Source organism: Leucopleurus acutus (assembly GCF_964270905.1).
Source record: "Leucopleurus acutus genome assembly, chromosome: 1".
In the NCBI taxonomy this organism is placed as follows: domain Eukaryota; kingdom Metazoa; phylum Chordata; class Mammalia; order Artiodactyla; family Delphinidae; genus Leucopleurus; species Leucopleurus acutus.
The window spans coordinates 192,296,222-192,311,757 of record NC_139142.1 but is presented as its reverse complement, the minus strand read 5'-3'; the positions used below and the strand labels follow the sequence as shown (position 1 = coordinate 192,311,757).

General features: G+C 46.4%; 1 protein-coding gene across 12 annotated transcripts in view; it reads right to left on the bottom strand.

Moving 5' to 3' along the window:
• The window catches only part of KIAA1217, a 497,456-nt gene that overhangs the window by 322,213 nt on the left and 159,707 nt on the right, over positions 1-15,536 (bottom strand). For 11 of the 12 annotated variants that reach the window (XM_082847326.1, XM_082847327.1, XM_082847328.1 and 8 more), the window contains exon 1: positions 4,599-4,819. The exons of the other annotated variant lie outside the window; for it this stretch is intronic. In XM_082847326.1, the coding sequence (XP_082703452.1) occupies positions 4,599-4,668 (70 nt within the window). In that variant the 5' untranslated portion in view covers positions 4,669-4,819. Of the gene's footprint in view, positions 1-4,598; positions 4,820-15,536 lie in introns of those variants that run through there. 12 annotated transcript variants of the gene reach the window in all.

Below are 15,536 nucleotides of genomic sequence, written 5' to 3'. Positions count from 1 at the left end.
CTCTAAGGTGTCGCTGTTTCAGTTGTGCCGGGATGCTCTCTTGCATCGGAACATCGCGGGGAGTTGCAGCTTTGACTCCCTGTACAATCTACCTGGATCTACCATGGCAGCAGCCACATTTTGTCTGTCCGTGTATTCAAACCGTTAACATCCTCCTGTGCACACAGAAGAAAAGTGCATTTTCCAGTCCCCTTCATCTAGCTGGGGTCTTGTTCTAATCCCGGGCAATGCCATGTGGGCAGAAGTGATGTGGGCCACCTGTAGTCCTGGCCCCTGACCTGCTGAATAATCTTCCGTGCCCTTTCCCTTTCCCCTTTGGCCAGTTAAATGCAAAAGCTCCAGCAGAAGCCTCCCAGAGCCTGGGGAATGGCGTCATAACTAGACAGAGGGAACCTAGGCCCCGGGGTGGTCTGGAGGTAAACCACCCAGCAGTTCCACTCGGCCAAGAATGTCCACATTCCAGTGCGTTCAAAAAAATGAACCTTGATTGTGCTAAGCCACAGACATTAGTCAGGTTATCCGACTCCTGTGTATCACACATTCTGTTGGGGGCCCACAGGGTCCCTCAGTTTGCCAGCTCTCTTGTTAATATCATAAAGATCACCACCAGAGACAAATGGGCACAGAAATTACAGCTGAAACCAGATCATTATGTACATTGCTCTAAAAACCTTACAAAATTTAAAAAAAGAGGTTTCTGGAAGAGATTTTAGACAAAATAGCAACAGCCCCTCCCCTACCCAGGAGAGCATTCTTGTCTCAAAGGTTGGTTTGCTGATTAATTGATTGATTCATTTTTTTGCAAATATTTATTGAGTGACTGCTCCAAACACTGAAAGGAGTTAGGAAGTGTAGTGGAATGGCGATCTAGATAGACTTAATTCCCTTCCCTCAAAGAGGATCCACATTATAATTAGGGAGACAGACAACGAACAGATAATGTGCATATAAATGTCACATTGTGATAAGTGCTCTGAAGAGTAAAGCAGGATAAGAGACAGAAACCGATGGGGCAATTTTAGAGGAGACCGGAGCAGAGACCAAAATGTCTGGGACTCCCCAAGCTTGCCTTCTGTGGGGCTGCCAATACTATTCTTTTTTCCAGCTTCATTGAGATATAATTGACATATAACCTTGTCTGAGTTTGAGGTGTACAATGTATTGAATTGCTACGCTTATATATTGTGAAATGATTACCACCACAGTAAATACTAGTATCTTAAGACACGGGAGAATCAGGGGTGGCAGAGGTAAGCAGGTGGCTGACTGCACTTCACTTGCACAGGGGTTTCAAGACCTTTGGGGCCAGGGCAAAAGCAGTCGCCTCAGGGCCGCTGTGGGTGGACAGGCATCCCCAGGAACCCCCAGGACCCCTCTGAGGAGTCCAGGGCCTTCAAAAGAAGCGTGATATGGTTAGATTCAAATTCAACCGCTAATTACTAAGCACCTCTGTGCACTTGCAAGTACCCTTTCACACTGTTATTACTCACTAGCTGACGATTTAGCCCTGGGAGCCTCATTTATAAGAGCTATTCTCGAGGTGACCATATGCGCCCAGTTTGCCAAACAGTTCTGGGTTACAACTGTCGTCCCAGCGAAATTATTTATAGCATTCCCCCCTTTCACTCTCAAAACTGTCTCGGTTTGAACAAGTTACATGATCACCCAAGGGATCCTTATCTATTGTAGATTGATAAACTCAAAGCCCTGGGGTGATATAATTAGCCTTCTGTTCAGCGCGAATTTCTTGATCGCTGTCTCATGCCTGGTGCTCAGTTAGGTGCTGGGGATGTGAAGACAAAGAAGGTATGTTCTCTGCCCCCGAACACCACACTGCCACCGGCATTACAATGCCAAATACGATCGAGTGTGCAAGGATAGGAGTGGGCGTGTGGCATCTCGGGATTGTGAAAGATGGGCTAGGATTGGGTCCATGTGCAGAAGGAAAGGTCCCAGAGATGCGCCCCAGGGCACACCAGCCATGAATATCCAAATCGCAATCAACATCATCTCCACTTGGATGCCTGATAAGCCTCTCGATCCCACCATATCCAAAAGATTTTCTGCTCTCCACCCACTTCCAAGCCATTAAACACCCTCTCAGCTACTCCTCTCAAACACTTTCCCATTCAGGTAAATGGCAACTCCCCAAAGGCGCAGACCAAAATTTTTGAACTCATCTCTGACTCCTCTGTCTCTCGTACAACCCCATATCCAATACCTTGGCAAATCTGGCTTCATCCTCAATACTCTACTACCCTACCCGCTGGCCCAAGCGAGGGCCTGGTTTACTGTGGAAGCCTCCCAACTGGGCTCCCTGCCCTACCCCACTCCCACTGGGGTGATTCTCAGTACACCACCCAGGATCCACCCTTTATGAGACCACTCAGACCTGCCAGCAGCTCCCACCTCCCTTGAAACAGATGCCCAAGTCCTTACTACACTCCCACAGGCCCTACCTGATATGGCCTAGAATTATCTCTTAACCTCTTTTCTTCCCGTCCTTTCCCCACTCTGTTCTTTGAAAATGCTCTTCCTTCTTTCGGATGTTTGTTCAAATATCACAGCAGTGACGTTCTCCCTAATGACCTTACTACGGGTTCACCCCCTGCCCCCTCCCCACACTCAATCCTCCCTTTCCCTGCCTTATTTTTCCCCACGGCCTTATTGGCACCTAACAGAGTTACTAGCTAAAATAAAAGATGCCCAGTTAAATTTGAATTTCAGATAAATAACGAATTGTTTGTTCAAATATCACAGCAGTGACGTTCTCTCTAATGACCTTACTATGGGTTCACCCCATGCCCCCTCCCCACACTCAATCCTCCCTTTCCCTGCCTTATTTTTCCCCACGGCCTTATTTCCACCTAACAGAGTTACTAGCTAAAATAAAAGATGCCCAGTTAAATTTGAATTTCAGATAAATAACGAATAATTTTTAGCATAAGTATGTCCTGAATATTGCATGGGATATACTTATACTAAAAAATTATTTGCCGTTTATCTGAAATTCAAATTTAACTAAGCATTCTGTATTTTTCTTTGCCAAATCTGGTAACCCTGCCACCTAATATGCCATCTCTTTTCCTTATTTGTTCATTGTCTAGCTCCACCACTCCCCTTCCCCCCAAACTTGGCCTTCAGAATAAAAATTCAATGAAGGCAAGTGTTTTTAGTCTATTTTGGTCATTGCTGGATGCCCAGCAGCTAAAACAGTAACTCCCAAGTAACAGATGCTCAATATTCGTTGAATGAATGAAGAAAGAAAGTGACCACACTCAGTCTGACGGTCTCCAGCCTGTGACATATCTTCGAATTGCTACGGTTGTTTGAAAGTCGTTTCTTAAATCGCTCCCACTCTTGTTGCCCCTCTAGATTCTGAGTATTTTTATTTCAACAGAAGCCCAGAGGTTGAATTCCTGCTGTAGGATCCTGTCTATCAAAATGGGGAGAGAAAGGGAGGCGAGGGAGCCCCACTGAGGAGAGCGTGGTGTTTTGGAAGCACAAACACAGCCGGCTAGTTGATGGCTATGCGACTGGGATTCTCCAGGATTTACTGGTCTTAAGGTTTCCAGCATTTCACTGGTGGGTGGGTGGGAGTGTGTGTGTGTCTATCTCTTCTAATTGCATTTTCTTCTGTCTGGCTTAGCTTTGCATCTTTGGTGCGGATGAGTCATTCGTTACTTCCCTTTTGCCTTTTTAAAAAACACACACCTTTCCCCCTGTGCAGTTGCTTCTCCCACGCACATCACAGCAGCCCGGCAAACACCGTTACTAACTGGCCCCCGGATGAACCTGGGGTAGGCTGGGGGCTGGGGGCCTCTCGATTGTTCGGTGTCTGAACATGCTGCCTGTATGATACTGCAGGGTAGGCTCTGGAATCACACACGTCAGACACTGCACAGCAAAGGAGTCCTTTCTCCACTGCAACCCAACCCCACTGCAAAATTTCTTTGGAACAACATAGGCTTCTGGAAATTCCCTACGGAAAAGACAAGTCTATTATAAACACAAAGGGAAACTGCTCGGAGAAAATTATCTAACAGCTCCCAACTTTTGAATGAAAGCATACAGAAAATTCACCGAGTTTTCCATCTCTCCCCCACTTGGACAAGTGCTCCCCTGCTGTTCCGATCTGGAAAAGAAAACAGCCCAAACTCTGCGATTTAACTCTCAAATATGACAAAACTTGCATCCAACGTGCCTTTGCCTCATGGAATCCCCCAACCAATGAATGGAAGTGTTGCCGTCCCAGAGAGAGCTTTCCAGAAAGAGCTCCTCTCTCCCACGGCTGGAGCAGTGAGTATGAAAAGCTGCTTTTAGCGATATGTTTGTCATTGCCTAGAGATCTAGCACGTACTGACGGCTTATGGGGCTACAAACGTGACATCACCCCGCCACTTCTTTTGCTGCTTAAGCAAATCCTTCCAGAGATAAAGTCCAGCTCACAGCTCTCCACTCAGTTTGGGAAACGCACCACCCCCAAGAAATACGCCTTTTCTGTGCCAGGCGCCCGGTCTGCAGTTCTAAAAAGCAGCCTCCAGCGGCGAGGGACACGCGGAACCGTAACTCCATCTTTGAATGAGCCTGTTACTTACCCTGCATCTGTCTGCTGTCTGCTGAGTAAGGAAGGCACGGCTCACATTTCTGGCTTTCATTTTCTTCCATTGTCCCTGCCTACGGCCCAGGCCCTTCGCTGGTCTTTAAACTTCAGAGCGCAGTTCTGAAAAAGCTCCCAGAAAGCGCCTGGAAGGGGGCCCGGGGGTGGGGAGGAGGGAACGGTGCGAAACCCCACCCCAAACTACTCTCCACTCCGGTACAAAGTCTCTCTCGCCGGGGAAAACTGCATTCCAGCGCCGGGCCTCCCGCGTCCCCCCGCGCGCGCGTCCCCGCGTCCGTCCGTCTGTCCGCCCGCCCGCGGGCCGGTCCCCCAAGGAACGCGGGCTGCGCCCAGGCCAGCCCCGCGCCGCGCGCTCCCGTAGGCCCCAACAGGTGATGCGCTCTCCTGCCCGGGACCCGCACGGCCCGTGGCCCCTGCCACCAACTGCGGCGACTCCGCAGCCTAGGAAGGAAAACATTTCCCAGGATCGCCGGCAGGAGCCTTTGCTGGAAGCCGCTTCTCCCGTCTCTTTAATCTCAGACACAGAATCAGCCTTCCCAATAGGCTGATATCCAGAGAAATAAACAGCCGACTGCGGAACGTCCCAAATTTCAGTGAAATCCCATTTTAAAAGGACAGTGAGAAAGGCAGGGTATATGCTGAAGGTTCTTGAGTAAACACTCCGGCACCAACTGTTGAGAACTTGATTAACAGACACAAAGAGGCAGCTGACTTTTCACGCGATCAACTTCAGTCTCTTCAGCTGGACTTAAAAAGTCTGCACTCCTTTCCCTACACTTTCTCGACTCTTCTTCCTCTCCCCAACACACACACACACACACACACACACACACACACACACACACACACACACACGTTGATCACAAATCTGAAAAGCAAACTAGTAAAATCAACCTTTTGAATCTCCCCAGTTAATGACTTTAAAATATTTGAATGGATTCAATGCTTTTCTTTGGAAGGGACAGGGTTACATCCAACTTACTCATTCTCCCTTTAAACTACCTACAAATATTTATTTTGTTCTTTACCCAGTCCTTGAAACACTGGCAAATTTCCCAGAAAGTGAAAAGAGGAGGCACAGTATCCACAAAAAACAACAACAACAACAAAACGGGAAACTAATCTGAGCAACGTGGGTGCTGCTGTTTCAGATACGGACAAGCAACACGCTCCCTGGTAGGGAGAGCGTGATATTTTAATCTGTAGGAGCCCCATCATTTTGGGGGGTGGGGAACACAGAGGTTAGGCCACTGCCCATAACTTGAGCCAGTTTACAGGTCATTCAGGCAAGGTTTTAGATAAATTTAGATGAAGAACGTGTGCAGAACAATGGCTGGCCTATGCTCCTGATTCTGACCTTGAGTCACCTGTGTGCTTTGGCAGCGTGGGGGACATATTTTGGCCACTTGGGAGAAGAAAGATTCGGAAGGCTGTAAAGGACAAAGAAAAGTCATCCTGCCAGGAGGTGAGCTCAACTCACATCAGGAAGGGAAGAAGAGACCCCTCAACTCCTAAAAGAATTTTTCTTGAAACCCAAGAAGTGGCAGATCATCTAGAAAGTTAAAGCCAAGCCTGGTAGCAGGAAGGCAGGCAGTTGGGTTTGAAGGCGCAGGTAACTCAAGGACTCCGTGACTTTGCAACAGAAGGACCGGGTAATCTTGCTTTAAGGAGGAGCTAATCTTACACAGTTACTGTACTGGTAGCCTGCGGCAAAAGCCAGCCGAATCTCCTTTCAACCAGACTATTACCTTGGGTACAAAGTGCTTATGAAGGAGGGATCTGTGTTCAGGCCCCCAGGTCCAGATTATCCGGATCCTTGTATAGATGTTGTGTATTTGTCTTCAGATGATTCATGCCAGAAAGGATGGGGGCAGGGCAGATGGAGAGAGAGAGCAACCCTGCAGCACCAGGTCATCAGCCTAAACCAGATGTCCCTGGGCTTTGGGCTCTGACACCAACCTGACTCGATGTGGTGTGTGAAGAGCCTGCTTCTGGCAGTTTCCACCTGTCACCTGACACAGTACAGAGGCCCAGGAGAGTGCAGGGTCCCAGGATGAAGGAGGTAGCAAGGCACCTCCAAGGGCAGTCCTCAACAAGCAACAGCACCTCGCCCTACCTGGGCCCTTCCAGACTAGCTCAATCCAGGAAGAAAAGATCCATTTTGAGATGCAGATTTTGCCTGCCTGGGGCTGTTTGGAAAGTGTGAGAGCAGAAGAGCTCCTCTTTACGACCCCGGCTAAGCAAGATGGGGGCAGCTCTCCAAGCATCCTGAACTCTGCTTAGTTTCCTGGCAGCCCAAGGAACCCCCTTGGGGGACCACGTGTCTTAGCTGATCGAACCCTCCCCTCCCCCAAAGCAAAGCAGACTGCTGCCTCTGTAGACACTCCTCGAAGCAGAATTCTCTGGGGAATGCACAAAAGAAAAAGGCATTAGCAGTGAAGATCATTAACATAAATCGTTAAGGACCATGAAATTTAGACATATTTACAGTAAAACATGTTCTCCTGAAGTCAAACTTTCTGACCACAATATGGGGAAAAGCTTCTTCTCTACTCATTACTGGCCCTTTGTTCCTCCTCCTTGAGCACAGGAACTGGCAACACTTTGAGAGGCTCTGTGTTAATGCCATGGCACTATTCTATACATCTCTCCCCAAAACACACAGCCCTTTGCTAAGAACTTTTCGCTGATTGTCAGTTTCTCTGAAAGGGGTCTCTGGAAAACAGTAACTGTATTCTACAATCTACATTAGCTTAGTAACTCATATCTTCATGAAACACACTATTATTGTCATTGCCGTTACTGTGGAGATGCTCCTTCTGGAAGAAACACTATTTGAACTGGATGTATACAAGGCTTTTCAGTTTAATTTAATTTCTGGATTAAAAAATTGCTAGGACAAACCAATCTGCCTACTGCCAGACTTTGAAATTTGCTGTGAAAGGCGTAAGGAAAGTGGGAAGAACTTGACATGTGATTTTCCCACAGTCACACAGAGAACTACAAGAGGTTACCAGCAGGCTACATTTTCAACTCCATTTCAGTTAACCAGCAAGGGTGCAAGACGATTTCTTGGTTAATGGCTCCATATGTTGGCAATTCGTAACTCAAAGTGAGCTAAGACACAGAGACGTGTCATTTAGAAGGAAAGATGGGACTTCCCTGGCAGTCTAGTGTTTAAGGCTCCACGCTTCCAACGCAGGGGACGTGGGTTCGATCCCTGGTTGGGGAAGTAAGATCCCACATACAGCGTGGTGTGGCCAAAAAAAAAAAAAAAAAAAATCATATCATCTGAATAAAGACAATTTAAAAAGAAATAAAAGGAAAGACAACTGATGAGATAAAAGAGTGATGTAAGGGCAAATGGTGATTTTGCACTCAGAGCAAACCTATGACTGAACTGGGCCATTACTGGTTGTGATAATAGAACTTCAACAGGCATTGCCATGCCGGGCATTAATCACAAAAATCATAAACTGTTGTGTATGACTTCTCGGCAGGCCTATTTAATTACAGGGCTGAGGAAAGCATGTCAACCGCCTTTGTGTAAGTTTTTCAAGAGAGAAATCATGGCTAGAATCAAGCATTTGTGGAATTGTGCTGCTATGTTTCAATTTTTGTTTTCTTTTCTTTCCTTTTTTTTTTAACTTTAAACCCTATTAAGAACACGAGAGCTTAAAATGATATGACATTGGGACACAAAAGAAATAATTATTGCTGGGCAAAGTCATAAAATATAATTTTCCAAGGCCTTGATAACTGTGAAAGTCAAACAAAGCGAAGTGAAAAACGAGCAACAATGTTTCAATCAGAGACCTCATGTCTGACGTGCCACCCACCTCCTTTTCTAAAGGACACACTGTTGTGGGTCACTCTAAGTCAGAAATAAAGGACTTTTGACAACTGGGAAAACATTTGCTTAAATGGGTGATCTGGTGAATGAAATGCAGGATCTTCAATCCTACTGTTGCCAGCTGTGTGTCAGCTGGGTAGGGCGACTGTATACTTAAATATAAACCAGAGCACTTGTGATAGGGAAAGGGGACACCATTAATAATGACAACAGGACAAGATGCAGAAAGTATGACTGTCCCTGGCAAAGCAGCACAGATGGTCACTTACGTGTAGTCCAAGATAAGCCCTACATACTCCTCTGGTTTCCAAATGCAAAATGAACATAATAATGCTGCTTGAGTTTCCCAACACAGACCTCAAAAGAGAAACTTAAGCATTAGTTAAAGGTGTGAGCCTCATCTCTGTATTACAAGCCCCACCAACAATTTCACATCAAGAAACACAAATTCTACAATATGATATTTTGTATGATTCATCCACCAAAACAGAATTTTCCTTTCTGTGTTTAGGGCGAAGATCTCACAGATGGGACCAGGTAAGCATTTATAGCTCCAGCATCTCTCCACAGAATAACCAATCTTCCTCACAGTTCTTAAAATCCCCATTGCTCCAAAGAGACCCTGCTGGCCAAGGAGAAGGGAGATGGCCAAGAGCCCCCCGCTCCACTCAAGTCTCTCTATTCCGATGTCCTGGAACGTTCCTCCCCTACGTCATAACAAATTCCTCATGCGTTTATAAACATGAGACACACTTAGATCCAATGTGTTAATGCTTTAAGCAGATTTGCTTTCTTTTCAAAAGAATCCATTGATGTTAGTTTTTATTGGGGTTTCTTTTTATCTCTTTTAAGTTGCTAGATACAGGAGAGCACAGACCTCCTCTGCAAAACACTGCAGCTAAGCTGCCATGTGTGCAGTACGACAGGGTGGAGCTCATGCGGGGTCACCGCAGACCCGGTCTGGATCCCAGGTGGCAGCTTTTAAGTGAAAACTGCAACTTGTATAGGCTCATGCCTTTTCTCCCAGAGCGAACTAAACCACGACATAGTCCACAGAATTCCTAAAGGCCCAGGATGGAATCCACGGGAATGTGAGAACTTCCACAGACATTAGTGCCCTGCTGGCTTCCTCGCCTTTCCCAGTGATACCATTATGAACCCTTTCAGTATGGAGTATTTGGTGAGGCCTCACTGGAAAGGGACTTCGCTGGCCTATTTCTGCTTTGGGGCTTCTCCACATGGCCTCCCTCAAAAGCTGCGGTGAGCCATCGGGGGTCGTGGGGGAACAAGAACTAAGGGAAGCCAATCACAGAGCCAGAAGACTGGGATCCTGTGGTTCCCTTCTCCCCACTGGCCTCCCCCATTCTGCAGATGAGCAAACTGAGGCCCGGAGCGTTAATGCCAGTCAGGATCCTGTCTCTCCTGTATCCTGGTCAGCCTTCACCCTGTTAAACTTGCTGAATACTTAGGATCTTTTTTTTGTTTGTTTTAATTTTTATTGGAGTATAGTTGATTTACATCGTTGTGTTAGTTTCAGGTGTACAGCGAAGTGAGTCAGTTATACATATATCCACTCTTTTTCAGATTCTTTTCCCATATAGGGCATTACAGAGTATTGAGTAGAGTTCCCTGTGCTATACAGTAGGTCCTTATTAGTTATCTACTTTATATATAGTAGTGTGTACATGTCAATCCCAATCTCCCAATTAATCCCTCCCCCCTACTTAGGATCTTTTATCCTCTTTTCTCACGACCACCTTAGGGGGTCTCTCAATTATTCTAATTCCTTTTGCTCTACTGAAATGAAGAATCAAGTCAGGGTTGGTAAAGGGGAGGTTATACCCAGCTTCTAAAATCCCTCTCCCCTCGACTATAGAATTGGGTCTGGTATTATTCGGGGAGCACTGCTGTACAAGCCACGCGGCACCAGGCATAGCATCCTCTCTGCTCACTGAGACCTGGTGTGTGCTGTGTGTGCCAGCCAGTGTGCTGGTTCTGTACCGCCATGGACCATCCCAGGTGGGCAGGGCTTCCCTGAGGAGGTGAGGCTGGGACCAGCCATCAGAGATGCTGGAGAGGAGCCTGGACATGGTCAGTAGGGGAAAGAGCCCGTGAGATGAGCTGGGGGAGGCATGGCCGGGAAGGCACACCTGTACAGTACAGGGGTGGGGTGTGGGGCCCTGAGAGCCTGCCCTGGAGGTGACCTTGATTCAGCAGAAACCAGGTCTACAGACGTGCGTCTTGGGGCCCTCAGGGGAGGGGATGGTCCTTACTGCTCCCTCCCCTGAGCCTCTGCTCTCCTCCACCCCTACCTCTAGAACTCAGAGCTCCTCACCTTTCCTACCAGGGCAGGGGAACCCATTTCAAACTGGACTGACGGTCTCCATATGCTTCAGTGCCAAGTAAACGCTGAACTAGACTTCGTTTCAATAATGCATCTAGACTTGTTTTTTCAGTTTTCTCAGCAGTTCTTAGCTTTGGTGAGTAACAGCCACAAACTTTATTTGTAAGAGAGCCACCGACAGCAGAGAATGGAAAGGTCAGTGCAAATACACGGCCCTTCGGTTCCCGCGAGGTGGGGGGAGAGGGGAGGGGTGGGGGAGGGGAGGGGAGGGAGAGGGGGTGGGGGCAACAGGGGTACGCAGTGACACCGGGATGGCGCGGAGCTGGCCGAGTTCACCCCGCACGTGGAGTACGGCGCTGCCGATGCTCCTAGGATGCGGGGTGCCCCGGGAGTGCAATGGGGTACGGGATGCTGCAGCAGCCCCGCCCCGAGCCTCAGCCCTCCAGCTTCTTCACCCTCTAGTTTTACGGTCAATTCCTGAAAACCAATCATGTGCTTCAGAACTTAAGTATTTTTACAGCGATTTCATTTTTCTCTCCCCCAACCCGGCCCCTAGAATTTAAGAGGTGGGGAGAATTTCTGTTTCTTGCAGATGGGAAAAACACTTTTAATAATGAAGGACCTAATTTCTGGGGCCAAGTGGGTGGGTGGGGTGCTGAACTTGGGGAGGGAGATGAAGACCTCCGGCCTTTACCAACCACTCTGCAGCTCAGCTTCTCTGCCTTCCAGCCGGAGGGGGGTGGGGGGGAATTTTGTGTTCATCCCCATGTGCTTAAAATTCGACGTTTCCCAGGTTATGCTGTTTTGCTATTGAAACATAGCTTTTTGCAAACTTTATGTTCTCTGGAGTGGACAAGGTTGGGATCATAATTAGAAGCTGGGCCAGGGTTTCCATAACACTATATTAGGAGTCTAATCTGTGTACCATGATTGATTTCATAAAAATGAAAGGAATGAAATGATAACAGGTAGTTTCTACCTGGTCCCTCACATATATACATCCGCCATTCAACACACCCACAGCCAATATGCATAAGAACCCCAGGACCCTGATAAATGACAAACTGGTGTGTACAGTGAAAAGGGGACCAGCAAAGCAAATTCCAGGCTTGCCCGGCTCACAAGCACCTTCTGAGGAAGGCACTGGGGAAGCTTCTCTATGCCACCCCCAAGCCTGACCTTGGTCCAGCCACTAGGGATAAGCACCCTGATGGGAGAGCCTGGTGGGAGAGCTCTGATGCTCTGGGCTGGGGAGGGGTTAAGAGACCCAGTCAGGTCTTCCCTCTTCTTTCTTACAGAATTTGCATATGAGCCATATAGAAAAGAGATGGTTTGCCCAGGACTTTGGGTGTTCCCAGGATGTGGAAATTCTGGGCTTAAAACCTGGGAAGTCCCAGGGAACTTGGGTTGAGTTAGTTACCCCAGATGCAAGCATATGGTGGGCGAAAAGCTGAGACCCACAAACAGAGACGTTAGCAGGCAAAAGCCATGGACGAGACAGAGAGAGAGAGAGAGAGAGAGAGAAAGAAAAAGAGAGAGAGAGAGAGAGAGAAGAGAGAAGGGAGAAATAAAGAGTAAGCAGGGACTCCCCTGGTGGTCCAGTGGTTAAGACTCTGCGCTTCCAATGCAGGAGGCGCGGGTTTGATTCCTGGTCAGGGAACTAAGATGCCGCATGCCACGCAGCCAAAAAAGAAAAGAGTAAGCGGCAGCCACAGGAAAAAAAGACCAGGTAGGCACGAAACAGCTGTACGAGGACAAGGACAGATCCCTGTTGGTTTCCCAGAGTTGCTGTCATCCTCGTCCTCATGTAGCTACTGCTGCACCTAATAAATGTCAAAGAACCATGTCCAACTGCTCAGGATGCCTGGCAAAGCCATTCCCTAATCTTCCTCCCTCCTCAACCCAGCCTATGTGCAGTTCTATCCCCTGTCACCTGAACAGGTCTCACCTGTGAAAATCAGGACATCCAAGTGAAGAGTTTACAGAATCACTTCTGAAATAAAATAATATAAATATGGTTTGGTACAACTTCAACACACACACTTTCTTTGTCCTATCTTTTTAAAGATTTAAATTGCCCTTGGCTGCAAGTTTTTACACTAAAAGATTATTTCAAGAGGTTCCCCAAATTCTACAGGTAAATTTATATAGACTGGATTGAGGAAAAGAACAAAACCTACGAAAAGCAAACGGTGGGGACTTCCCTGGTGGTGCAGTGGTTAAGAATCGGCCTGCCAATGCAGGGGACACGGGTTCAAGCTCTGGTCCGGGAAGATCCCACATGCTGCGGAGCAACTAAGCTCGTGTGCCACAACTACTGAAGCCCACGCACCTAGAGCCCACGAGCCACAACTCCTGAGCCCGCATGCTGCAACTACTGAGGCCCACGCACTTAGAGCCCGTGCTCTGCAACAAGAGAAGCCACCGCAGTGAGAAGGCCACGCACTGCAACGAAGAGTAGCCCCCGCTCTCCACAACTAGAGAAAGCCCACACGCAGCAACAAAGACCCAACGCAGCCAGAGATAAATAAATAAATTTATGAAAAAAAGAAAAAGGAAAGGAAACTGAAAGTTACCTTGTTTAAGGCAGTATTTCTAAAAGTTCAGCCATTTATATTCTGCAACCAAATTTTCACATTATATTAGTATGGACTTTATATTGACTCACTTAAAAAGATTAAGCTTCTTCTCATCTATAATATTGTTAAAAGTATGGGTTTGATAATTATGTATTTTCTTACATATAGTAGAGTAGACACATAACTGGTTTTTAAAAGTAAAATGTTTTGTTTGTGTAACTCTTAAAAGTGCCTCATAAGACACTGCCATGTGGAGTACTGGTTTAGGTTAAAGGTGACCCATCCATCCATGGCATCATTCATTCACACCATCACTTGTTCAAGAAGTTATCGAGCACTCCTTTGCCATTGGCGGATGTTAAGGATGGAGGAAGTGATAAGACAAGTCATAGATTTGTGAATGTTTGTCACACTGCACAGTATTTATTTGCTCATATGCGAGCCTCTGTCATGAGATTGTAAGGTCTCAAAGGAGTGAGAATAGCTTTAGATCATTTTTGAATCCCCAGCTCGTACCACAGCCCTTGGCCCACTGAGATACTGAGAAAATGTTTTGCATGGTGGGATCAATGAAGAAATGATGGTACCACGTAGACTAAGAAGGTAATATCTATGTTGACTTAATTAGAGAAAGATGAGAAGATTTCTAGTAAAGGTATAAACCAGGGGCATGGAAGGAGGAGCAACCATATTGATCAAGAACAGGAAAGACGGGAGCGAGGGTGCCATGTGGTCTCAAAGAATAAATAGAGTGTCACCAGGCGAATCTCTGGGGAACGAGCATTTCAACTCAGGGAAGCCGAGTGCAATAGCCAATGCCTTGAGAGCATGAGTTGTGGGGTATGTGTTGGGGAGTGTGGGGAGTAGGGGATGGTGACAAATAATGGCCGAAAATGAAGACATTTTAAAAAATTAATGGTGGGCAGAAGACCCGAATAGACATTTTTTTCAAAGAAGATATAAAGATGGCCAACAGGTACATGAAAAGACGCTCAGCATCACTAATCATCAGGGAAATGCAAACCAAAATCACAATGAGATCTCTCACACCTGTCAGAATGGCTATCATCAAAAAGACAACAAATAATAAATGTTGGTGAGGAGGGAACCCCTGTGCAGTGTTGCTGGGAATATAAATTGGTGCAGCCACTGTGGAAAACAGCATGGCTGTTCCTCAAGAAACGAAATATAGAACCACCATATGATCCAGCAATTCCAGTCCTGGGTATATATCCGAAGAAGACGAAAACAGTAATTCGAAAAGATAGATGCACCCCGATGTTCATAGCAGCATTATTTATAATAGCCAAGACATGGAAGCAACCAAAGTGTCCATCATTACATGTAGGGATAAAGAAGATGTGGTATATACACAATGGAATGTTACTCAGCTATAAAAAAGAATGAAATAATGCCATTTGCAGCAACATGGATGGACCTGGAGGGTATTACTCTTAGTCAAGTAAGTCAGACAGAGAAAGACAAATACTGTACATTTTCACTTATATGTGGAATCTAAAAAATAAAACAAACGAATGAATATAACAAAACAGAAGCAGATTCACAGATTCACAGATACAGAGAATAAACTAGTGGTTACCCATGGGGAGGAAGGGGGAGGGGGAAGATAGCAGAAGGGGATTAAGGGGTACAAACTGCTAGGTATAAAATAAATAAGACACAGCACAGGATATAATCTACAGCACAGGGAATATAGTCAATATTTTATAATAATTTTAAATGAAGTATAATCTATAAAAATATCCAATCATTATGTTGTACACCTGAAACTAATATAACATTGTAAATCAACTCTAGTTCAATTATTTTCTAATTTTTAAAAAATAAATAAAAAATTGATGATGGGGATTGGCAGAAGATTGTTAAAACAAGTAAGGGCCATTTCGAGGGTTCTTGCATTTCAAAGGAGAAGTTTAACTTGTCATCTGTAGGCCATGAGGGGTGAATGGACCAAATCCGTGCTTTAGAAAGTGATTCTGTTTGCACAGTGGGGGCTTTATTGCATGGAATGGCGGGGAGGGGGCAGATGAGCAGCAGGGCAGTTAGTTTGGAGCTATAATAATCGAACCGTTTCATGGTGTGTCTGCTGGGGTCATGGGCAATGTCTCTCTGTTACCC